At 34.7% G+C, this 27,589-nt stretch overlaps 1 protein-coding gene across 1 annotated transcript in view; it reads left to right on the forward strand.

The window, feature by feature from the left end:
- LOC140447735 (uncharacterized) overlaps positions 1–27,589 on the forward strand; it is a 98,934-nt gene that overhangs the window by 21,668 nt on the left and 49,677 nt on the right. Inside the window, exon 2 of the mRNA XM_072540553.1 lies at positions 16,817–17,019. Within this exon, the coding sequence (XP_072396654.1) occupies positions 16,817–17,019 (203 nt within the window). The remainder of the gene's footprint in view (positions 1–16,816; positions 17,020–27,589) is intronic.

The following is a 27,589-nucleotide window of genomic DNA, read 5'->3' on the forward strand; positions in this document are numbered from 1 at the left end:
TATTGTCCTGTTTTCTGTGAACTGTGTTTGTCATTTGTCATCTTAGTTTTAGTTAATGACATATGTAATTGTCATGTTATTCATTCAAACAAAACAATGCTAATTTCTTGTATATTAAAACCTAGTTTATAAAGGTTTTGCATTTCATTACAATTTAATATACAAAGAAATATCAAATATGGATAAGCTACTACGACCAGACAGATTCGATGCAGATCCTAACTCTCCTAGATCGTCTCAAGAATGGATGCATTGGAAAGCTACCTTTGAAAACTTTATTTCCTCTGTGATTGATGTTTTAGAGGAGGAGAAATTCAAACTAGTGGTAAATTACGTGAGCAACAATATCTATGAACTCATCTCTGATTGTAGAAAGTATTCTCAAGCCAAAAGTATTCTCGAAGCAGCTTTTGTTAAACCCAAAAATGAAATTTTTGCCAGACATATCCTAATGACAAAAAAACAACAAACTGGTGAAAATATAGGTCAATATGTCAATAGAGAAGATTATATAAAAGACTCTTTTATTAATGGCATTCTTTCTAATGACATAAGACAACGTTTACTAGAAAACAACACTATTACTCTGCAAGATGCCATAGTGAAAGCCCAGTCTCTGGAGTCAGCTTCAAAACACTCTGAGGCTTATACAACTCCTGTATAAATTATTAATGCAATTTCTTCCGAAACCAAAGAGCACACTAATTATACTTCTGCTGCTGTGAAAAGTCTTTAACAAAATGAGCGCCATCTTCAAAAGTCACGTCTTTAACAAAATGAGCGCCATCTTCAAAAGTCACAACATATCCCTGGATACAAAAATGAGACATTTGAGATGCTATGTTTTCTCTGTGTTGTTGTACGGGGCGGAGGCATGGACGCTTACAGACACCACTATTAAAAAACTTGAAGCATTTGAGATGTGGCTTTATAGAAGAATGCTGAGAATATCATGGACAGCAAGGATCACGAACAAGGAAGTTCTAGAAAAAATGAAGAAGGAACCAGAGATTGTGTTTACGATCAAACGCATAAAATTGCAATATCTGGGACACGTTATGAGAAATCAGCACCGTTACTCCCTGCTGCAGTCTATATTGCAAGGTAAAGTCAAAGGTAAGCGGGGACCCGGTAGAAGGAGAATATCATGGCTGCGGAATTTAAGAACATGGTTTAAGAAAACCTCAACGGAGCTGTTTCGAGCCGCAGCGAGCAAGGTCATGATTGCCAATATGATTTCCAACATCTGAAACGGATAGGAACCAGAAGAAGAAGCTGTGAAAAGTTGGAAATGTTACTTTTGTGGATCAACTGAAAGACATCCTCGTAGCCTATGCCCTGCTAGAGACAAAGTTTGTAAGAAATGCTCGAAAGTTGGACATTTTTCCAAGGTATGTAGGCTTCAGATGCCCAATTCAGTATCAGCTGCTGTTTTAGCTACTACTACATCTAGTTCCAATGTTAGAAATCTTGCTGCTGCCCCTCAATGCTTATCTAAAAGTGTTACTGAGATAAAGGTGAATGGAAATACAACTGAAAGTTTAATAGACACAGGTAGTTCTGAGTCATATATCAGTAAGAATTATGCATTGTCTATAAACGTGAAAACATTTAGAAGTCATGCAAGCATAATAATGGCTTCAACAGCACTCAGAACGACTATCTCAGGACACTGCTTTGTTAATTTAGAAATAAACGAACATTCCTATAAAAATGTCAAATTATCAATAATTCAAGATTTATGTGCTGATGTAGTTATAGGTCATGACTTGCTTAAACAACATTCTTCTCTAGAAATCACTTTTGCTGGCTCAAAAATGCCTTTAGTTATTGATCTTATAGATAACATTTGTAGTTTGGCATACTTAAATATAGAGCCACCCAAATTATTCTCCAATCTATCAAATTATTGCAAACCGAGGGCAACTAAATCAAGAAAATTTTCAACTGAAGATAAAAAATTCATATCTGACGAGATACAGTATCTGCTATTGAATGGAATCATAGAAGAAAGCAACTCTCCTTGGCGTGCACAAGTACTTATTACAAAAAGTGAAACACACAAAAAGCGAATGGTGGTAGATTATTCACAAACGATTAATAAATTTACTTACTTAGATGCCTATCCTCTCCCAGATGTTGAAGATATTGTTAGAAAAGTAGCAAGATATTCTGTCTTCAGTACTATTGATCTTAAAAATGCATACCATCAAATTCCAATCAAAAATGAAGAGAAAATATACACTGCTTTTGAAGCCAACGGCCAACTATACCAATTCTGCCGGATTCCTTTTGGGGTAACCAACGGAGTGGCTTGTTTTCAAAGGGTTATCGATGGTATTATTAAATCCGAACATTTAAAAGGTGTATATGCATATCTTGATGACATTACGGTTTGTGGATTAAATCAACAACAATATAATGAAAATCTTAATAAATTTATGGAAGTAGCGAAGAAATACAGCTAACAATAAATCAAAATAAAAGTTCTTATACACTAAATTTAATCAAACTTTTGGGTTATCAAATAGAAAATCAGACCTTAAAACCTGATCCTGAAAGACTTGAACCATTAAAGAAGTTACCCTTACCAAACGATTCCCAATCACTAAAGAGAGCTGTCGGAATGTTTGCGCATTATTCCAAATTTATCCCACAATTTTCAGAAAAGATACAAAAATTAGTCACATGCAATACTTTTCCTTTAACAGAACAAGCAGCTGAAGCTTTCCAAATTCTTAAATCTGAAATTATTTCTTCAGCCGTTACTACGATTGATGACAAGATTCCTTTTATCATTGAATCTGATGCCTCAGATTTTTGTATTGCTGCTTCTCTTAGCCAAGGAGGAAGTTGCTTTCTTTTCAATAACCTTATCAAAAAGTGAAAGAAATCATTCATCAGTGGAAAAAGAGGCTTATGCAATAGTGGAAGCTCTTAGAAAATGGAGACATTTCTTGATAGGTAAACATTTTCGACTTATAACTGATAAAAAGTCTGTCTCTTCTATGTTCAATATGCGCCACAATAGTAAGATAAAAAATGAGAAGATTATCAGATGGCGCCTTGAATTATCATGCTACAGTTTCGATATTCAGTACCGACCAGGAGTTGAGAATGTAGTGCCAGATACTTTCTCACGAGTGAGCTGTTCAGTAAATCCTCGACCAAGTCTATTTGAACTACATCAATCCTTGTGTCATCCAGGAATCACCAGAACGGTCCATTGGATAAAGACACCTAACTTACCATATACTATTGATGAAGTCCGTGAAATGACCAATCGCTGTCCTATCTGTGGAGAAATAAAACCAGTTTTTGAGAACTCAAGGGAGATTAATTAAAGATACTCCGCCTTTTGAAAGATTGTCTCTGGACTTTAAAGGACCGCTTCCATCTAGATCTCATAACAAGTATATCCTAACAATTGTTGACGAATATTCTCGATTCCCCTTTGTATATCCATGTCAAGATGTTTCAGCGAAAACTGTTGTGAAGTGTCTTAAAAACTTATTCTCTTTATTTGGAATGCCTAGTTATATCCATTCAGATCAAGGGGAGGCATTTATGTCCCAAGAAGTCAAAACATTTCTTCATTCACAAGGAATACCTACAAGCCGAACAACATCTTACAATCCTGAAGGCAATGGCCAGACAGAAAGATATAATGGAATTATATTGAAAACTATTTCTCTTGCTTTAAAATCTAAACATTTAAAAACTGAACAGTGGGAAGAAGTAGTTGAGATAGCTCTTCATTCAATTCGTTCTCTTTTGTGTACATCTACAAACAGTACCCCTCATGAGCGAATGTTTCATCATTCCAGAAAAGCTATAAATGGAGCTGCGCTTCCTTCATGGTTGATAACCCCCGGAAAAGTATTTATGAAAAAAAATGTGAGGCAGTCCAAATATGAACCCCTCGTTGAAGAAGTACAGCTAATTGAAGCAAATCCAAACTATGCTGTTAGACGTGAAGATGGTAAAGAAACAACAGTAGCCTTAAGACAACTTGCACCACGAGGAGATCTCTACTGGACTGTGTTAGTGGATCGGAATCTGCGGTTTCTAATGAACAGTTTATCAAAGATCTACCAAGCCCTAGATTGAGTATATGTGAGGAAAATCCAAATATTTCTCCTGTTAACGTTCTGGAAGATCAAGGTAATCTTGAATGTGTTTTAAAGGAAGAAAATAAAGACAGTCTTATTAGAAGAGGTACCAGGGAAAGAAACACTCCTGCTTACCTTAAAGACTTTGTTCAAAAATAAAGTTGGGGTGAATGTCCTGTGGTCTGTGAACTGTGTTTGTCATTTGTCATCTTAGTTTTAGTTAATGTCATATGTAATTGTCATGTTATTCATTCAAACAAAACAATGCTAATTTCTTGTATATTAAAACCTAGTTTATAAAGGTTTTGCATTTCATTACAATTTAATATACAAAGAAATATCAAATATGGATAAGCTACTACGACCAGACAGATTCGATGCAGATCCTAACTCTCCTAGATCGTCTCAAGAATGGATGCATTGGAAAGCTACCTTTGAAAACTTTATTTCCTCTGTGATTGATGTTTCAGAGGAGGAGAAGTTCTGGTAGTTAGAAGTGGAAACCTGATCACCTGGGAATCGTCGTTGTAAGTAACATTGGGTGGTACAATGGATATAACATATACATATATATATATATATATATATATATATATATATATATATATATATATATGTATATATATATGTATATATATATATATATATATATATATATGTATATATATATATATGTATATATATATATATATATATATATATATATATATATATATATATATATGTATACATAACAGTGCGGCTACTCGTTGTTCTGGTCATTAAATATGTAATTAAAAATATTTATTTGTTACTTAGGTATATACCATTAAAGCAGGATATATCGTATGTACTAAAATTAATTTTGACCATTTTTGACTTGCGGTCATTTGCTGTAATAATAAATAAAACAATAGATTTCTAACTCGCAATAATATACTTTTACTAATAAGCTTACAATTTTTTATGTTTTCCTTGGCCCATCATTACATACATTTTTGGCTTTATCCCTTATCGTTTTTCCCATGGATTCGTCTATTTTAACTTTTTTTAATAATATACCCATAAACTAATATATTTATTTCTACATTTGGCAATACAATTAGAAACGGAAACGTAACTAAAATAAAACATTTTTTTCAAATAGAATCGTATTTTTAGCAAAAATTAAAAATAAAATTACAAGGTAGGTATTTTCTTCTTTCGGTGCCATATATTAGGTCTCCCTAACGTTAACAATTATATTGACGAATTTTTCACGGTTTTCAGCTAATCGAAATAGTGTTCGGCACTGTATTTTCATATCCAATCGCAAATGTTCTTAAGCCATGACATCTTCCTTAAAATTTCTCTTCCCCTTTTTTTTATATTTTTCTTATTATAATAGTTTTTAATAACTCACGAGCGGCATTTTCTCTATTTAACAAAATTTCATTGATATGCATCGATGTCCAGAGTATTCGGGGTATTCTTCTATGCAATCACATCTCAAATACCTCTAGGCGATTGATCGTATCAGCTTTCAAGTCCATGATGCGGTGCTATGTAACAACACTGGCCAAATATACCATGTGAATCATTATTGACGTAATTTTAGGTTTAAGCTGTGATCTCAGAATTATGATTTCATTTTTCGAAACGTTGAGCGAGTAGCTCTCTCAATGTTTTGTAAATGGTATAACTATCTGTAGTGAAGCGTTGTCGTGAAGTTGGCGGCTGAAATCATAAATTTTGTCTTAAAATCATTCATTTTTGTACCCATTTCTCTTCCTGTCGTGTTTACGCAATGCAACAATTTTTGAATGCCCTGGTGACTCTTGTATAAGATAACAGTGTCGTCAGGGTATGTAAGATTATAGTAGTATCAGTTCACCACTGATTTTCACTCCCAAATTCTTTATCTTGATAGACAAAGAAAATACAATAAAATAACGTACAATACAGTCGAAGAATTCTCCTTAAAATATAAACAAAAGAACAAAACAACATTATTGTATAATACAATCGAAAGATTTCCCTTAAACATAAATGAAAAGGTTTGCTAACTTGGAAAATTTTTACATGGTTTTTTTTATTAAAGTAAAAAAACAGTGTTACATAATGCGTTGTCGAATACCCCCCTCCCGCCCCTGTACTGTACTGTAACGTTTTACAAGACACCCTCCTCCCCAATTGCGTTACGTAATACTTAAACGTCCCATTCGCACGCCTTATACATGGGTTTAGTTTCCCCAAATTAACTCTATAGAATTGAAAACACAAATATAGGGGTGAAGTAGGGAGTATAATTTGTAAAATCGCTTCTTGTGTAGAACAATAAGTTGTTTTTTGTATAAAAATCTTCGAAATAAAAACAATTTTCCAATAAAAAGCTTTACAGTTCAGCTTTGTTCGGCTGTCGGGAATAATAGGAAGCGTTGTCAAGCACTATTACATTATTTGGCTCCAAGTTTGGGATCAGTGACTTTTCAAACCTATCTTCAAAAATAGCAGCTTCCTTACCCTTATGGTAGTCAACCTTACAATCCATACAAACATTATAGCAAATATTTTAGATTCAGTTAAGCAAGCTCTTGGCGAAAGAAAGATATATAAAAATAACTTGTTTCCAAGGAGAAACATTTCAAGGAGTTATCAATGGCATCAGCATTAAACAAACAATAAAAGTAAAATATTTTGGAATTGCACTGTCCAGCTATAAAGAAAAGTAAAAGATCAAGTACAAGAAGCAATTAGACTGGCAGGACGTATTAATAACACTATATAGCGAAACCAACACATAAGTACTGAGATAAAATCAAGAATTGATAAAGCCAGTATAAGACCACAAAAAAAAACGACAATCTATCACCAGCTGAGGAGAAAGCTATGCCGTAGGTCCAGGTAAAATAGTGAGATCATCATCTGAGAGCAACATTATCTGAGATTTAAATTACCACTATGTGATGGAGAGTCTTCTTCGTCCATATATCTCAAACAATTGCGACGACTATTGATTGAACAGAAGGAGAAAAGTCTGTTTTCTTGACTGCGGCTTTACAAAGTCCCGTGATAATGCCCCATTTTACGATCTATTCCTAAGAGTCACTATAAATGTTATCAGACCATATTCAGTTGACTGGGAAAACGTAATGAACAATACATCTACAACAAGTCTACAAAGCACAACTGCATTATATGAATTTTTAAGAATTTGCACATAATGTTGCTTGTTGAATACAGAAGACAAACTTATACCAATTTTGACAAAAAAATGCAAAGATATAGATAGTATAATGAGAAACTCAAAATAAAGGGAGACGTGGAAAATGTTGAATGATGAACTTTATACAGAATAACGATAAAAGGCTATATAGAATCAGTAAAAATGGGCGAATGGGTAAAATATTACTCAGAGTCATTACGAGAAAAACAAAATATTTATATACTCTCCCAACTTATGAAATAAGCGACAGATAAACAAAAATCTGAAAAAGAAATGACAAATGGAAAAAAGGATGAAAAATAACTAACACAACATCTGGCCCTGGAAACATACATACAGAACTGCTAAAACACATCCCTTCTATCTTAATACAAAAATTAAAACAAATATTTAACAAACGCTTATTTGCTGCGAACTTCAGAAGAACCTAAAAGCGGTTTTCGTCTCGCACATTCATGTACTGCTAATATATTTTCTAGAAAATAACTCATAGAAGAAACAATAGCCTTTAACGCTGAACTGCACATTGTATTAATGGACCTCCGAAAAATCTGTGATTGTGTCCCAGTCAAAAACCTGTTGAAGGCAAAGGAAAATCACGGAGTAGATAACATCTATATAAATGCCGTAAAATTACTGTACGAAGACAATGAATGTAGATTCAAAGTTGTAACAATTTATATTTTGCTTATAGGGTGTTGAAAGGGAGGACTGAACAATCACAGGGCTTGGAGACAAGGTAAGCAAATAAATTTAAACGTTTGCGAACGACTACTAGTGCTTTGGTTGGAGAGCTAGGTCGTGGATAAGGATTTCTTTGTTTGGGGGGATTGGGAGAACTAACTACAAAAAAGAAATAAAAAAATGCTTACAGAGATGTATACTGCATAAGTAGATTGCTAAACTATTTAAAATTAGGACGCCTTTTAAAAAAATCCTCTTGCTGCTTTATTTAATGCCTAAATTTATCAATAAACATTACATTAAGTTTAACCTTCTAACAAAACAGAATTAAAACTAAGGTTATGTACCAAATGACAGAAAAGGATGTACTAACTGTCAAATGTCGAAACGAAACTACACAACTTTTCTGAATTATTAATTAATTATCAATAGTTAATTTTATTTAAAAGAGAAACTAAAATATGACAATTAGCTGATACATAAAGCTTAAATTTATTTATAAACCTTTTAAATTGACATGAGAGCAAATCTTAGTGTATTAATAATGAATGTTTGAAAACTACTTTGCTTCACTGCCAATTATTTCTGTTCAAATTATTAAAAAATTTTGTTACTACATTTAAATACAAAAACACTGTCCCACACAAACTTCAAACACTCTGGATCCGACCCATGGGAGACACAAACTGGAGGCTGACAAGTCCTGGGAGAAATTAAACACTAAACCTGGGCTTCAGGTTATCTTGGTGATATGATAACTATGATTCTTCAAAACTCGGCTGCATATTTTCCACTTAAAACGGCCTACTTGGCCTTCAGGACGCAATTATCAAATCTCACGAATACATCTTACAAACGATGATTAACTCACTATACAAACGTTGCATTCAAATTCTTCTAATCAAAACTCATGGAATTAAGCAAAAATTTTCCTTTTTTTGAAACTCTCTACGAGAACGATGTTTCTCCTTTTAGACCCTATTCCTCCTGTTCTCTTTTGAAGCCACTCCAACCTCTCCCGTTATCAAACTCGTATCTCGTCGTACCAGTTTCTTACTCGCAGCCAATCCAGATTTCTCCCTTTATGGGAAATTATTTAAATTAAACGCAGTTAACCCTGCGTTAGTGTGCCTAGATAAATTAGCACGAGAGGTGTTCCGGGATATGTCATACCCCAAACTAAACTAACGCAGGAAGTTAAAATTTTTAAATTTAACCATTTAAAATGGTTAATCTTGGTTTTTTACTTATTTATGATTCAAATAAATTAAATATGGTACTGTAAAAGTCTTATATTTAAATGGTAAACGCCATTTATCCAACATATTGCAATTATGCTAGTCAAAAAACACGAGTGAACAATAATACACTTAGATATTATGAAAAATTTTATTAATCACACAATTCTAAATAAACTTATATCCTAAGATTCTACAAACTAAAGAAAAAAATGTTCGCCAAAATACATTAAAAAATAAAAAAGTTACGACTTCTCAAAATTGTCGCAATTTGAACACGTCATTATTGCGTATTCCAAACAAATTGGAGTATCACATCGCATGAATATGTAAACATTCTTCCTATCTTTATTTCTTCGACAAACAGAACATCTACTGCTTGTCCTACGTCGCTTAGGTCCCAACTGATGTACCTCTGGCTGCTGATTATCACGTAGTGGTCGACGCAAGAAAGGGTTTTGTCTTTGTTGGTTTCGAAACTCAGAAATCAGCTGCACACCCAGTTCTTTCAAAAAAATTCGTCTTTTTAATTTATCGTTTTTTGTATGTGTTTTATATATAACTTGAGCATTCACTCCAGCTGTATTCAAAAACAAAAAAATAGTGCCAAAATCCAACGACGGCTATTTCTTGGTATGCTGTAATTAGCAGATTGCTCATCCAATGTGTCTACATCGCCTTTGTTTGAATTCGGTTTGAATTTCAATTTGTAAAAGTCGATCATTTCAGGTAATTTCTTTTCACCAGTTTCTTCAATAATAGTATCATCATGATGCAATCTAGAACAGAGGATTATATTTTTTGACTTTTTTGGCACATATGAGTCAGCCGTTATATCTTCTTTGAAGGCAAATTTTGAACTGTGAATTTCTCTTCCTCGTGTGTTCAGAAGTGCTGTTGGAATTTGCCTTTTGTTCTTCCTAACTGTCCCAACCGATGTAAGATGATGAGTCTGAAGTAGATTGATCATGAGCGATTAAACTGGTAAACCAGTTATCGAAAGTAATATTACGTTTAGTACCAGAAACTGGCCCAATCACTTTCTTCTTCAGCCTCCACTTCGTCAGAATCCTCCCTTTTGTGTGCTGTCTCTCCTTGAGCCCTTTCTTCAAATATGATTGTCCCTTGACTTTCTAGTGCGGTTTGTTCTCAGATTCACTATCAATGAACGATTTATCATCGACAGAAATACTGCCAAACTCCGCACATAAACGTTTTAACCTTTCCTGCTCTTGTTCGTAAGATATAATTATTCTATAATTGAGTATCACTGAAAGAAAAATAAAAATCATAGTACATCTCGAAAAAATATCAAAAATATGTAAATTTATCTCTAGAACACAAAACAACTAAAAGTTACAACAGTAGTGTACCGGGGTATCACACACCCTAATCGTCTTTGAGCAACTCCTAATTCAAACTGAAATTGTATGTACATCTGGTAACAAGGTCATCGTGAGAAAACATGTATAAACTACAGCTACTAGGCGCTAAAAGACGCTATTTCATCTACTTTCGATTTTATAGAAATAAAAGGAGTACCTGGGGTATGGTATACCCCAGAACACTAACCGAGGGTTAAAACAGGGTCGAACTCGACAATTTCGCAGTTAATATTTTCCCCAGATGACTGCTCAAATAGGTACACTTGGGTAAACAAACTTCAGGTCGCTGTTACGTACCAGCCAGGAGCGTATCAAATTAATTATTTTTATATATTTCAATATTTAATATTCGATATTCAAACGAAAAACTTCATGGTACAAAGTTGAACAAAACTACTCAAAACAGTTTAAAGTCGATAAAGGATTTCGAAAGGATGCTACTTGTCACCAACCTTACTAAATGAATATAAGTACTTGGGGTATTTTTAATAAATACAGGATAAGATGAAACGGATATAATAAATAAAATAAAGAAAGGAAAGACAAAAACACGACAATTACACTCGATTATATGAAGCGGCGATACTACAAGCAATAATTAAACACCAAATATTGGAGGCAATAGTGGAAAGCTGCTCACTGTATGATTGAGACGTGTATGACAAATTAAAGAATAAATTTAAAAACTGCTAAAAAAAAGAAGCTGCAGATTAACAGTAATGAACAAAGCGAGAAATTAACGTATTAGAGAACTTATGAATGTGAAGGAGTGAAACAGACAACTAAAAACAGCAATTGAAAAAGAGACTTCATTAAAGAAAATATATTTGATAAGAAGAAATCGCGTTTGGAATGTGGTAAACGACAAACAGAATAATCCACGGATAAGAGAGTAAGTAAGTATGTGGCTGTTGGCTTATCCAGAAGCCACATTTTGAAAGTAATAGGGGTAGATAGGTAGGGAGCCACCGAGTTCGAACAGAAGAAAGAGCCGAACAGTAGATGAAAGTCTGGAAGATATGGCTAGTAAAATAATTCGAGACAAGAAACGTGGACTAGGAATTGATGTTAAAATTGTGGCGAAATAGCCATGGCAAGAAGCCAACACAATATTCAGAAAACTAGAGCCGACTAGTTACCCGTAAACATCGAAAAGTGACCCTGTAGCTACTGACAACATAATGTCTGCTGGTGGAGATATAATAAAGATAGATCGTTTTTGATATATACGAATGCAACAACTTAGAACAACAACTGCTGAGATAATTAAAACAAACGGCTAAGTAAATATGACAGTATCTATTGACCAGACGACAGTCATCCACAAAATATCAAATATTAAAATGGATCAAGGTCAACACAGAAGAGTTCCCCTTACATAAGAGTTCTCCTTTCAAGTCTACGACTTGAAAGATAAAGAGTTTGTAAAGTAAAAAGCTCCTGTAAAACGTCGTTCCTGTCAGAGTCAAGAACTGCCATCCAATTGAGTAGAAAAACTTTGGTGGGGCAGTATGTTTCTGTAGCATCGATTTGTTCTGTGACTACGACTGACACATCTTCAAAGTCCAAAAGAGCTTGTTTATATCGTCGTTAATACATGCTCAAGATCTTAAAAACCAAAAGACACAAAAATTAAGGGCTATCCTAGCCAAGGATGATAAAGATAAGGGTATCAATATCAGACAATTAGCGAGATGATTTTCACTTTTGAAACGAGAGCAGCCAAAGAAATTATTAGATATATGGGCAAACAAAGAGTTACTGAACCATGAATTAGACCTGTAGTCCTGGTACCGAAGAAGGATGGTTTCACACGACTACCGCCAGTTTAATGCTGTAACTAAAACAGATCAATGACTTATGTTTGCTTTATTTCAATGACGTAATTTTGAGTTGAAAGATCAAAATGGGTTTTTGTACACAAAAGTAAACATTTTTATAAATATTTGTATGGTCAAAACTTACAAAATACTGTACAAAATGAGAGAAGCGAATTACCACCTGCAAACCCTCTTACAAATATTTAACAGCTACAAGATGTCGAAGATAATTATCCATGTTTGTAATGTATCTTGGATTGGTAGTGTAAAGGTGAAAAAACTGGTAAGATATTAGCAAACGTACTCTAAAACCTATTGAAGACAGTGAAATTGTCTGGTACTGAAAGATAATCTTCTGTACATAATGTACAAGAATTTACGATAATAAGGAATCTAAGCTACAGCTGATTGTCTAAAACTAAATTGTGAGAAATATTGCATCTGTTTTGCAAATAGGCTGACGTCAAAACGACAGAATGACGGACAAATACCTTTCCAAAGTTGTATTCAAACATCAAAGAGATTGGGGCCAGTACCTGTTAGCCTACTGATCTGCTGAAAATGAAGATACAGGCATACTTGGTATTGCTTTCTTCTTCTTCTTCGCGTGTCTTTTCTGCCACGGATGTTGGTCATCATCATTACTATCCTTATTATTGAGGTCGTTACACGCAATAATTCTGTTGAATTGTATCCAAACCATTCTCTCTCAACAAGGACATCCTTCTTCGTCCTAAACTGCGTTTACCTTAAATCTTGACCTGTCTTATTAACTGTAGGGTGTTTCATTTTTTATCATGATAGATATTTTTAAAATTCTTTAGTATGTCCATAATTAAAAAGTTTCCAATTTATCAGGCAAAGTTTATTAAGGGTCCATAACTACAACAGAACCAGAAAGACACAACACTAAAGAATTTGTACTATTATTTTCAGGATGAGATCTCTAATGCATAGTATTTATTTCATGTTTTTGAATGAGTTTCTTGCTTTTAGATCCTTACTTTTATTTTTCTCGAATAGTCACCTTTTTTATTTATGTTTGTCTCCAAATAGCTATTTTGTATTTGTTCTATAACTTTGTTCCTTACACGGAGATCAATATTTGGAATGTATTTCCTTATAATTATCATAAACTTAATTTTACAACACCTTATCCAAAATTCGTTGAAGAGATAAGTGATGTTTTCTGCTCTTAGTATTGTGTCATCATTGTGTCACTTGCTTTCACCTTGCTTTCTTCTAAACTTCGGGAAGTTTGGGAAGTTCGGGAAATAATGGGAAGTACTGTATGAAATCCAAAAGAGATTAAATGATATACTGAATAAAGAAACTACCAAAAGAATCCGAAATTTATGCAAACAGAAGAAAGACCTGGTTCGACGTGACCCTAGAAGTAGATAAAGATCTTTTTACCGTTCCAGAAAAGGAATCTGGTCTGTATTTAAAAAAAAATCAACAGCCTAAAGTTAGTAAAATGGTGAGTTTAGAAGATGGAAATCGATTGCTTTTGTACATAGTGACAAAGAGATCCTCTACAGAAAGGACAAGCTAGGCGAACATAAGGCTACAATAATGTTGGATAATCATATAATGTTTATTAGATTGCTTCCATCAGGAGTTACATATAGTGGAACTCTAGAGGTAGTTTACCCCCTGCATGGGGTTGATTAACTCGAACTCATTGGATACTCATAATTACTTTATTGGTTCTCTAAGTACAGTAATAGAGAGAGTACCCAGTTGACAGATAACAACACTAGCTTCGACTGTTAACTCTTAATTCTTAATGATCTACTCCCGTTATTTTCCAGGTATTTAACTCACGTGCGTTTGTTTATGCATTCATGTTTTACTAATATAATTTGTACACAATATTAAATAAGCTTCTGATTACATTGCAAATTTCACTAGGTCAGCGTCTCGGTAAGCATGTTCTAGTTACACCGATATTTTCAATGTCATAAACAAACAATCGCATTGAGAAATAAGCAATACTATTAAAAGGATTTTAAATTTTTAAACTGAATTGAGTTACTTAGATCTGATTTCTGGATGCTTATTTAAATCCCGTTACACCCCTATCCCTCAGAAGAAAATTTTTCTGAGTGCTGTTCGTTTTCAATCAATTACATAAACTGTTTTTACTCTTCCCTTTCGAAAGAAGAAAATTTTTCGTATCGTCATCAACTGATTAATGTACATACATACATTATTTACATTCACTATTTACATATACATATTTACAAAATTATATACAAATTTTTGGTACCTACATATTTCCTTATATCTAGTAACAAAAAAAATGTTCAATATCAATATAATTGTTCCCGTTTTCACATATCACTAATTCACTGTGTTTCTGGACTGTAAGCGTATAACCTATTTTTATGCACCTTCTTGATCTTACCGTTATCTATCTTAATTTTACAGTTAACGTTATTTACCGTTATTATGAAAGGACCTGCATAAAGACTATCAAACTTACAATTCTCTTCTCTTTTGACAAGGGCTAGGTCTCCTATTTCGAAGTGTTGTGGCGTCGCTTTTGACTTATTTCTTTCCTGTTGCCCCTTTTTGTGCTTTAATAAGGTTTTAGCTCTCTCGTGTGCGAATTGTAGTTTATAGCGTAACTCATTGCACTTGGATCTAGGGATCCCACCTTAAATTTTTACCTTTACCATGCGAGCTGCGCAATGCTCCATTACGCATATTATGATTTTAAAATTTTGGCTTGTGATTTCAAGAAATAATAAATTGACAACTAGATTTAAGCTAGATATTTAATTAACCAATTATAATCTTTCATTTATGTAGTCTTATTGAAATTATGATTAAAATGGTGACTAGCAAATCTCATAAATAAAAAACTTACAACTAATTCTTAATTTAAAAGAAAATGTTATCCTTCGTATCATTCATAATATATTATCTTAATTTCCAAAATTCTTTCTTTCCTCTTTCAAAAAGCCCATTTCTTGTTTTCTTTGACAAACATTGAGTACTTCTACTGGTTTTTTGTATGTTTCTTTACATTTTATTCCCACTACTAGATAGCAAAATCTTTTACAATGAAACTTTTTTAAACTTCCTTTTTAATTTAAATATTATGTTTATATGGGATTAGGCCACAATTTATTGGTTGTAATGAAAATCACATTTTTTAACTAACCAAAGTTTGACAAAACCAAGTTTTGAAATCGTTCTCAAAATATCTATAGAAATTTTGAACAACCTAAGAAAACGACCAAGGATGGACCAAGGTTATTTTTATTGGTTATGGGTAGGTTAGGAGAAACAAAAATGTCTTAAAAATCTTAAAATCATCTGCGTAATGGTGCATAGCGCATCTCGCATGGTAAAGGTAAAAATTTAAGGTGGGATCCCTAGATCCTTGTACTCATTGCAGTAGGCATCCATGTTGTAACATGGTTGAACGTCTCGTGTAAGGTCTTCAGGTAAGTTTACTTTCCTGCCATACAGCAATACGAACGGTGTATATCCATGATACGCGTTAGGGGTTGTGTTGTAGTAGTATCTAAACATTCTGCAACACATGTCCCAATTTTCTCTGTCTTCATCTATGAATGATCTCACGTACTCGTTTAATGTTCTATGTAGTTTCTCATAACTTCCAATCGATTGTGGCCGTTGAGAAGTTGTGCTCTATCTTTAGCATTTTTGTTAGTTCGTGCATTACTTCATTTTTGTACTCTGTACCTTGGTCTGTTCTGATTTGTTTCATGAGTCCGTATGTTGGTATAAAATGATCGAAAATTCCGCGAGGTATTGTCTCGGCTTCTTTGTTGCACACTGGTATACTCACTGCGTATTTCGTCAGCTCATACAGCATTGTGATACAGTATCTATTGCCTTCATTACTTCTAGGGAATGGACCTATCGTGTCTATGTCCCATGGTTTTGAAGAAGTGTCCGATATCACGAATTTCTCGACATGTAATCTTTTGGTTTGTTAATTTGACATTTTCTTACGTCTTTTTCCATGTTTATTCATTTGAATCTTGCCTTCAGTTTCTTTATTAGCCTATTATTTCCTACATGACTCCTAAACATCGGGTGGTTATGATATTCCTCCATTATCCTACGTTTTTCTTTGTCGTCCTCTATTGTTTCTGGTACTATCTAAAAGGAACTGTGTAAACAGAGAAGCTTCGAAACTGCGATGAAAGTCTCTGAATGTATTATGAGTCGCTTAGTCGTTAGTCTGCAAATTAATTTCAAGAAGCAATTGTAAAAATAAATAAACAGTTTTAAATAAATAGTGTATATAAATAGTGTATAAATAGTGTTTTTAATAGTCTTTCGAGAGATATCATTTAATGATTAATAATACCAAGAAAAACATCTAGTGACAACTATTTCTCAATTGTAGGTTTGCAGAAAGAATTTTTTGGTCGATAGAGGCTGTACGAGCTAAGGATGAACAAAGTTTTGAAGAAGCAGTATCAATTATTACATCTCCCAGATCAATTGAACTATACGTATTTTTACAGTCTTATACGCATGCTTTACCTCAAGTCTTGTTACAGCTATATATACTTACAAGAAATAACACTGAAATAAATCGTCAAACAGGTAAATAGTTTTCACACTTAATGTAATTGTAATTGCAATTCAATTTTGTTTTTTTTTAACATTAAAAGACAATGGCAGAGTACTCACCAAATTAGACTCGTAAAGAGAAAAGCGGAGTTCCCAACTGAGGTTTTTACTTACCAGAGCAGTCAGGCTGCATCATGGCGAAATCTATTTTGGATAAGAGATAACACATACCACTGTTATATATACATCTATTCTATATATATATATATATATATATATATATATATATATATATATATATATATATATATATATATATATATATATATATATATATATATATATAGTAACGGTTTTAAATAAAACGAGCGGTTCGAATTTATATAAATATATTTATTTATAAGTTTACAACACGAATATATCTATTAACTAACTTAACTCATAGAAGGTATGTTTATATATAAAAGTAATTATGTACTAGAACATTCTGGAGTATCCCACCTCTAACCACCTCACCTATTTGACGGCTCGATCCCTCCCGCGCTTAATATATCGCTGGAAATTTCTAGTGGCTTTCGAGATGCAACCGTTACACGGGCCACGCCGAATGCATGTTCGTAACACTTCTGCCCTCTTAGATCTGAGCGTCCCGATCAGCATCCCTATATGTAGGCTCAGGATGGCGGAATCTACAGGATTCTCCAACTCTGCATGAACCCCTCAAGAAGAAATAACAGTCTACTGACTTTGAAGGACACGATCTCTTCGGGTTAATGCAACACATAGTAATTCGTACGCCGGTTTCTCGGAAGATCACTTCAAGCATGCTTCTGACAATCTTCCAGTCCAGATTTTCTAGTGCATGGCCTATCTTGGGTAAGGCCAAATTCTTGATTTCATAATTGCACACGATTTTCTTTAAATTACTTAGAGCACCCCATATATCCTCGTAGCTTGCCCTGTCTGTATATGACTTCCTAGTTAGCAATACAGCAAAGATCGAGAACCATCTTCTAATCTCAGTACTCTTCCAACTTTAGGCTGCTGGTTTTTTTACTCGTCCAAACGACCGAACTTCTTATAAAATACAGATGAGATTCCTTTAGTCATCTCAAGATCTTGGGCACCACAGTGGGCTAGAGAAACGTTATGCGGAATACTAAAAAGATCCTGCTGAACTTCTGTCGTCACGCCGAAACTAGCACTCTTTATTTCTGCGTAATTTGACATAAATTCATTAAAGCTTGGTCGCATGTCATCTTTGATCTCATGTTGAAGGGTTCGTGCTTCTTCTGTTTCATTTGAGCTAGAATAAGGTGCAAGACGATTTATGTGAACTGCTTTTGGTTTTCCTTTCGGCAACTTCTTATTTCGGTATATTACGTCATTTATTTTTTTTAATTGCGTACCGTCCTTCCCATTGTCTTTGCAGTTTAAGAGACAAGCCTCACCTGCTTCATAGCTTTCATTCTTGCATCGAGAATCATATTGATCTTTCATTCTGTCACTTGCTAACTGGATGTGTTGTCGGGCAAGTTCATGAATGTTGTTCATTCTTAACTTTAGGCGGTCGACATAATCTTCGTTTGCAACATGTTCTTCGGAAGGTCGGCAGCCAAACTCTAGGTCGTAGGGCAAACGAACTTCACGACCTAACATCAGGCAGGTTGGAGTCTGGCCTGTAGTTTTATTCACGGCCGAGCGGTAGGCCAGTAAGAATAAATGAATGTGCTGGTCCCAATCTCTTTGATATTCTGATACAACTTTAGACAGGTTACCTATCGTTCGGTTCATTCTCTCGACCATTCGGAAAAGGGTTGACTCGAAATTTTGCCCTTGGTCGGAGTGGATCTCCGAGGGAACACCAAATCGGCTGAAGAATTCTTTAACAAGTACCTTTGCAACGGTAGCAGCTTCTTGATTTGGTATCGCATAGGCCTCAGTCCATTTCCATCATATATATTTATTTATTTATATTTATTATATATGTATATATATACAGGTGTTTCAAAAAAAGGTAACCCCGTCTCTAGGGTAGGTAAAAACAGAAAAATAATTGGGGTTTGCTTACTAAAAAAATTTTTGTAACGCTATCCGTTTTCAAGATACAGGGCGTTGAAGAAAAAAAAATTTTTTACGATTTTTCCGAAACTATTGGCAACATTGTAATGAAATTTTATACGAATATGTTTTGGAAGCTGATACATCCCATGAATTTGTTTTTATATCTGATTCTCATAGAGGGCGTTAGTTACACGGATCGTACTAAGTATTAGTCAATATGACTTTTTTAAGAGTATAATTATTAATCAAAATTTCAAGTAAACTTAAACATCATTCAATTTGACACGACAAAGGTACTCTTGGTGAAACTCGATACTGTGTACCGTTTTCGGAATATTTTGATTTGAAAATTATGAAGTCATAATTGATGCTGGTATAAAATAGTTAGTAATTAAACAAAACTCCCAAGAAAAAAATTAAATTAATGATCAAGAACATAAAATAAAATTCAATTACAGTAAGTGTTCACAATGCCCTCCGTTTTGACGTTGAATTCTTTCTTCCGATTCTTGGCGTGAATTTACCTCTGTAGCATAGACTTTTTCCTTAATATACGACCAAACTGCGTAGTCCAAAGGGTTAAAATCGCCTGACCGAGGAGGCCAATGAATCGGAGCTTCTGCACCTCTACCAATCCATCGATTTGGAAAATGATTACTCAACCAATTACGACACCTTCTATCAAAGTGTGGTGGAGCTCCATCGTGCATAAAAAATAAAGATCTTCGCTCGTTTAGCGTTAAATCTTCTAATATCTCGAATAAGGAATTGTTTAAAAAATCAAGATACATATCACCATTTAAATTTCCAGGTAGAATATGATAACCTATTAATTTGTTACCTAAAGTTACTGCCCAAACATTAACTTTAAATGAGTGTTGGTAATGTGATACCCTTTTGACACGTGGATTCTCATCACACCAGTAGTGTGCATTATGGGAGTTAAACATACCTTGTCGCGTAAAGGTGGCCTCGTCCGTAAAAAGTATGCATTTTAAAAAATTTGGATTGTGGGCTGTCCTTTGTTGCAATGTTTCACAAAAATCCACTCTAACCGGTAGATCATCTGGCAAGAGCTCTTGGACTTGTCTGTAATGATAAGGATGTAATTGCTGTTCTTTCATATCCGCCAAGTACTTGAAGAAGTATTTGTTTGTCTTGCTATATTCCTTACGCTAACTGTTGGATCTTGATCAAGTAAATTTAAAATATTATTTTCTTTATTAATTGTTCTTGTTGTTCTTGGTCTACCAGAATTTATTTTATTTGGTCTCACATTCCCAGTTTCTCGACAACGTTGTTCAACGGCTCTAAATGTTTTTTTACTTGGTAAGTTTCTTCTAGGAAACTTTTCTGCATAACGTGTCACAGCTGCACTAGAACATCCTAAACATTCGCCTAAGGTTAATAACATGTCAGTGTATTCAACATTTGAGTACATTTTGATTTGATTTTACAAATAACAAGGTTTCAAAACTCTAATTATTGTTGATTTATCGTCATAACAATCAATAAATGTCAGATTTCCATGGCACACTTGTAGAAAATAGAGGTATACCTATTAGAACTTTATCATTACTACCAGCATCAATTATTACTTCATAATTTTCAAATCAAAATATTCCGAAAACGGTACACAGTATCGAATTTTACCTTCTTCTTCTTAACATGCCATACACCAAAGTGCGTAGGCGACTATCTCATTACTAGAATTCTGTTCTTGGCGGCATGACACAGCTCGCCTGTATTGTGTATTCCTGTCCATTCTTTAATATTTCTTAACCAGGATAATTGTTTGCGGCCGGCTCCTCTCCTACTTTCGATCTTCCCTTGTAGGATTAACTGAGGTATTTCATATTTTGCTCCTCTCAATATGTGCCCAAGGTAACCAATCTTGCGTTTTTTAATTAATTTAAAGAGTTCTCTTTCCACGCCGGCTCTCTTAAGGACGTCATCGTTTCGAACTCTATCCACCCAAGGTATGCGCATCATTCTTCTTAATGACCACATTTCAAATGCTTCAAGTTTGTTGATAGATGTTTTTTTCAAAGTCCACGTTTCCATGCCATAAAGCAAGATGGACCATATGTAGCACTTGACCATTCTGTAGCGTATTTCGAAATGTAGGTTTTGATTACATAGAAGCGGTCTGAATTTCACAAAAGCTTGTCTTGCCATTTGTATTCGGGTTTTTATCTCTTGTTGTGGATCCGATTGGTCATTGATTGTGGTGCCAAGGTATTTAAAAGTTTTCACGCGTTTTATGCGATCGTCACCTATGCATATTATCGGGTTTTCTGGAGGGTTTCTGCTAATGACCATATATTTCGTTTTCAAAATGTTGATTTTGAGGCCATATTTTTTACCTATGCTATTCACCCTATCAAGTAATAACTGCTGATCTTCCAATTTATCAGTTATAATCACTGTGTCGTCTGCATAGCGTAGGTTGCTAATTGGTATGCCGTTCACCTTAATGCCTAATTCCGTGTCTTCTAATGCTTCCGCAAATATATTTTGAACATATAAATTAAAAAGCATCGGAGAGAGTATGCAGCCTTGGCGGACACCTTTCCGGATTTCAAATTCATCAGTATATTGGTCTTGATCAATCCTCACCTTTGCCATTTGGTTCCAGTATAGATTCTGAATAATTCTGATCTCCTTCTGATCAATGTTGGCCCTATGTAGTAGTTCCATCATGATATCATGTTTAACATTGTCAAATGCCTTCTCGTAGTCGATGAAGGTGAGGTAGACATATTTTCGTTGATCTAAACAGTTTTGTATTAAAGTGTTCAAACATAAAATTGCCTCTCTTGTTCCTAGTCCTCCCTTAAAACCGAATTGTGTTGACCCGCTAAGTTCTTCTAGTATCTTATACATTCTTGAGTGTAATATCCTAAGGAAGAGTTTCAGCAAGTGACTCATTAAACTGATTAAGCGGTGTTCATTGCATTTTGTAGCATTAGCTGTTTTTGGGATCATCATAAAGGATGACTGCAGCCATTCTCGCGGAATGTAACCAGTATCATAAATTCTATTGAACAGCTTTACCAAGATTTCGATATTCTCCTCGTCTAGTAGTTTTATTGCTTCTATATTAATTTCATCTGGACCTGTTGCTTTATGCATCTTTGTGGTTCTAACTGCATATTCTATTTCACTTCGCATTATTGATGGCCCTGATAAGTTTTCGGAAGGAAGTTTGCGCGTTGGTTGTGTTGGTCTTTCGTCATTAAAAAGTCTTTCTGCGTATTCTTTCCACGCCATTGCTATCTCCTCTTCTGACTCTATGTATTCGTTTCTGTCGTTCCGTATTCTTGTTCTGTGGTGGCTTTTGTGTATATTCGATATTTCTTTGATCTTCTTATGTAGTCCAAAACTATCTCCTTTTTCCTGCAAGTGTTCTATTTCGTTGCACCTTTCCACCATCCAACGTTCTTTTGCTTTCTTAATTTTCTGGCGAATTTCTTTGTGTATCTGTTTGTATTTGTCTTGATTACGTTGTTGTTTATGTTGCCTTCGCTTTTCCATTAGATCCATAATTTCGTCCGTCATCCATTCGTTATGCTTTCTCTTCCTGATCTGTGTTTTAACTTCCCTGTTTACTGCCAGGATCGTTCCTTTAATATCATTGACTATCTCTTCGATATCATCATTTTGTTCTATTATTCGCATTCTTTCATTAATTTGATTTGCATAACTCTTCTTCAGATTTTCGTCTCTCATCAGTTCTCTTGTATTTATAGGCGTACTGGTGTTTGTATTTGTTCTCTTAATTTTTGCTAGTTTTAACCTCACATCTGCTATTAGCGGATTATGATCGGATGCAATATCAGCACCTGGATATGCTGCGATTCTTTTGATAGCGTTACGAAATCTTCTGTTTATTAAAACGTAGTCAATTTGGTTTCTAATTATTCGATTTGGACGGTCTCCTGGTGATTTCCAAGTATATAACTTACGAAGTGGGAGCTGAAACCATGTGTTCATGACGACAAAACCGTTCTCCTGGCAGAATTCACACAGCAGGTCGCCTCTTTCATTTCTAACTCCAAGGCCGTACTCTCCAATTATGTCTTCATATCTTCCTTTACCCACCTTGGCGTTAAAGTCGCCCATTATTATGTTTATGTCCTCTTTCTTTGTTAGTCTTATTGCTTTTTCCAGATCTTTATAGAACTTAGTTATTTCTTCTTCTGACTTATCTGCTGTTGGTGCATATGCTTGTGTCACATTTATGTTTACTGGTTTGCCTGTCATTTTGATCAACATGACTCGTTCGGAAATTGGAACAAATTTTAAACGAATTTTACCAAGAGTACCTTTTTCGTGTAAAATTGAATGATGTTTAAGTTTACTTGAAATTTTGATTAATGATTATACTTTTAAAAAAAGTTATATTGACTAATACTTAGTACGATCCGTGTAACTAGCGCCCTCTATGAGAATCAGATATAAAAACAAATTCATGGGATGTATCAGCTTCCAAAACATATTCGTATAAAATTTCATTACAATGTTGCCAGTAGTTTCGGCAAAATCGTAAAAAATGCGTAAAATTCAACGCCCTGTATCTAGAAAACGGATGGCGTTACAAAAATTTTTTACTAAGCAAACCCCAATTATTTTTCATTTTTTACCTACCCTAGAGACAGGGTTACCTTTTTTTGAAACACCCTGTATATATATTTATTTCCATCATTTGTCTCTGGAAGTGGACCTGCAATGTCGATTGCTACTCTTTCCATAGGACTATCAACATTGTACTGTTTCATGGGTGACTTCTTTTTACCAACTGGACCATTACTGGTTGCACACAGTTCACATTTTCGGCACCATCTTCTTACATCATCTTTACAGTTCACCCAATAGAACCGTTCTCGAAACTTTCGCAGAGTCTTCGTAATACCAAAGTGTCCACCTGATGCACCGTCATGCAACTGACGCAATACTTCTGATACTTTACTTTTAGGTATAATCAACTGAAGCTTAGTTTCTGTACCATTATCGTTCTCAAAGGTTCTATACAGAAGATCATCTTTTAGCACTATGCAATTCCATTGGCTCCAGTAACACTTGACTTGCCAATGAGTAACGATGACATTGCCAATTTGAAATAAGTTTTCATCAGACTTAGGAACGCTCACCTACAAGTAAATGCCAAGAAGTGCGAGCTCTTTCCTTGGCCACGTAATTTCATCCTAAGGAGTTGCAGCAGACCCGTCAAAAATTAAAGCAGTACAAGAATGGCCCATACTAAGAAACGAACACGTTACCCGGTAGCTTGGACTTTACAGTTACTACCGTCGCTTCGTGAAAGATTTTGGAAGGATTGTCAAACACCTCCATACATTTGACTGAATACCAGATTGCCAGCTTGCCTTCACCACACTCAAGCATAACTAAGCATAAATTCACAATGGTTCCAATCTTGGCATATCCTAAAGAACACGGCCTTTTCGTGCTTGGTACGGATGCTGTTAAAAATTGCATCGGGGCGGTGGTTTTTCTAGTACAGGAGAGGAAAGAATACGTCATAGGATACTTCGGCAAAACTTTGAGAAATGCAGAAAAAAATTACTGTGTTACCAGGAAGGATTTATTGGCAATAGTGGGAAAGTTGGATCAGATGGACCAAGAACAGTGCCCCAAGTTGATCTACCAAGAACACATGGGACGTAAAGGACGTGCTTGAAAACCTCTATGATAGCCGCTCCGGGGGGCATTTTGGGATCAATAGGATCAATGGAATCAATGGCTAGAGTCCGTGGGAGGTATTACTGGGTAAACTGTCGGTAAGATGTCGAAGAATGGTGTAATCGATGTGACCTGTATTCATCCAAAAGGGACCCAAAAACGAAACTTACGGGAAAACTCCAACAATACATCAACTCACCAGTGATCGGATGAAGGTTAGGTTCGATTAGAAATCCACTTCCATTAGCTTCAAGAAAGGTGAGTTGCAGTCTGGCTCTATCAACCAACCAGAAGGTTGGTTGATAGAGCCAGACTGAGTCTGAGTCCCAAATTGTAGCGGCCCTAGTAGGGACAGTATCTGGTCACTAATAATATAAACTACCTTGTATATAGGGTGCAATTGACGCTACGGAGTAAGCCAAAGATCATCCAGCTGGAGAGACTGTAGAGATGAAGGGCAGAGTCCACCGATCTGGTCCATTTAAGAGCAGTTCGGGGCGAGCAGCCTGAAAGAAGGGGGCAATGTTGTGTCACCCATGACTGTAGTCCTGTGCTTTAGCAGAGTCCGATAATTGCCGAGCTTTTGAAAACAAGCAAGACAATAATAATTCCAATATTAACAGAGATATTTAATAGATATCTCCATAATAATAAAATACCTAAAGACTGGAACAAGAGTCTAGTAATATTCCTACATAAAAAAGGGGACAAAAGTGACCTAAAGAATTATAGACTCAGTTACTCAGTCAAACTGTTTATGAGAAGTACAAACTGTTTATGAGAATTATTAACAACCGGTTGACTTACAAAATGAATAATTACCAACCGACAGAACAGGCAGAAGGCTAATGAATACCAACTAACTGTATTTCGTGTCTTCGTTGAATATGAAAAAGCATTTAATAGTATCGAGATGTGGGCCATAGAACAAGCTATTAATAATTGTAGAATAGATTCGAGATATGGGAAACTAATTTGTAATATAGACGCCTCTATGATAATACAACTAGACGAAAACACAAATCCCATCGAGATTAAAAGAGGAGTTCGACAATTCGACGTAATATTGCCAAAGCTATTTAATCTACAAATTAGTCAACGTTAATGGCAACCACTTGAGATTCGCTGACGACATCGTGATTATAGCGAGCACATTTAAGGAGTTACAAACTATGAGATAGAGCAAGTCCAAGAACATATCTACTTAGGCTAAATTCTCAAACAAACAGAACCAACGGAAATCACTAAAAGATCAAGACTGGCAAGGGCAGGAAAACTCACGAAATACCTTAATACTTGAGGAGCAAACTGTTCAACCAGTGTGTTATGTATGGTTTTCATGTACGGATATACTTGGCAACGTTGCACTTGGCAAACGGAACCTCAAGTGACAGCGGTGACATGACAACCACACATGACAAGAGACTGAGACTGAAGAGGAAGAGACTTAGGTTATGGACTACATGTGAACTGAAATAATGTTAATTTATACAATACTTATAAAGCTTAATAAATTAATAAAACCTATCGTAAGTAGCTCTATGTTATGTCCAACAGTCCTAAAGAGGAATACATTACATGGTGGCAGCGGAAAAGTGACGATAGGTTGTGTTAAAAGCCGGTGCATGTGGAAAAACCTATAAAAAATATATGTAAGTAAAGGAGCTATACTGTGCTCGAATCAAGATGACAGATACTTGTAAAGGCTTAGAACCGTTTAGTTTCCAAGGAAATAATATTTCACACGAGTGGAAATTTTGGAAGCAAAAGTTCCAGTTATTTTTAACAGCCTCCGGCAAAAGTGAAAAACCAGAAATCCTATTGTAGTTGATCCAAAGACTGGCAATGCAATTAATGAGATATAAATTTTCACTCAAATATGTTCCTGGTAAAAATCTCAAAGTTCCTGACAATTTAAGTAGAGATCCTTTGAATAAAACCATAAATACTAATTTTATAGATGATGAAAATAATTTAAAAGTGTATTCTATTGTAGCAACATCAAAAGAAAATGAAAAAAGATTGCAAAATGCAATTGATACTGACCCATCTTTACAAAAAGTTAAATATTATGTTTTAAATGGGTGGCCTGAGCATAAAAGCTCTGTACCTTCTGAGGTGAAAAAATTCTGGTCTGATAGACATGATATATATTTATTAAAGAATGTATTGTTTTATAAAAAAAAGGTTAATTATTCCGGAAGAATTGAAGGGTGAATTTCTTGATGTTATACATCAGTTTCATCAGGGTGTAGTATCATGTAAGAAGAAGGCTCAAGAAGCAATTTATTATCCGGGATTGATGAAGGATATAGAAAACATTGTTCTGAACTGTCTGACTTGTCAAATGAGCTATAAGAGCAACAATAGGGAGCCATTAAAATCACATGATGTACCTGAAATACCTTGGCAAAAAATTGGTATTGATTTCATGACAGTAGCCTCACAAGATTTTTTAGTTGTGGTTGATTATTTTTCGAAGTTTGCAATTGTTAATAAACTAATGAACAAAACGGCTAGCAGTGTTGTAACACAATTAAAAAATATGTTTGCTATTAATGGACTGCCTTGTGAAATATTTTCTGATAATGGTCCTCCATTCAGCTCTCATGAATTTTTAAATTTTGTCGGTATATATAATATTGAAGTAACAATATCAAGTCCACAATATCCTCGTAGCAATGGCATGGTGGAAAGAACAATACAAACAATAAAAAACTTGTTTTTAAAATCTGTACAAACTAAGAAAGATCCATTTCTAGCTGTATTAGATTATAATACAACTCCAAAACAAAATTTACCTGCTCCTTGTGTGTTGCTAACTGGAAGAAATTTC

Source organism: Diabrotica undecimpunctata, chromosome 8, assembly GCF_040954645.1.
Source record: "Diabrotica undecimpunctata isolate CICGRU chromosome 8, icDiaUnde3, whole genome shotgun sequence".
NCBI lineage: Eukaryota > Metazoa > Arthropoda > Insecta > Coleoptera > Chrysomelidae > Diabrotica > Diabrotica undecimpunctata.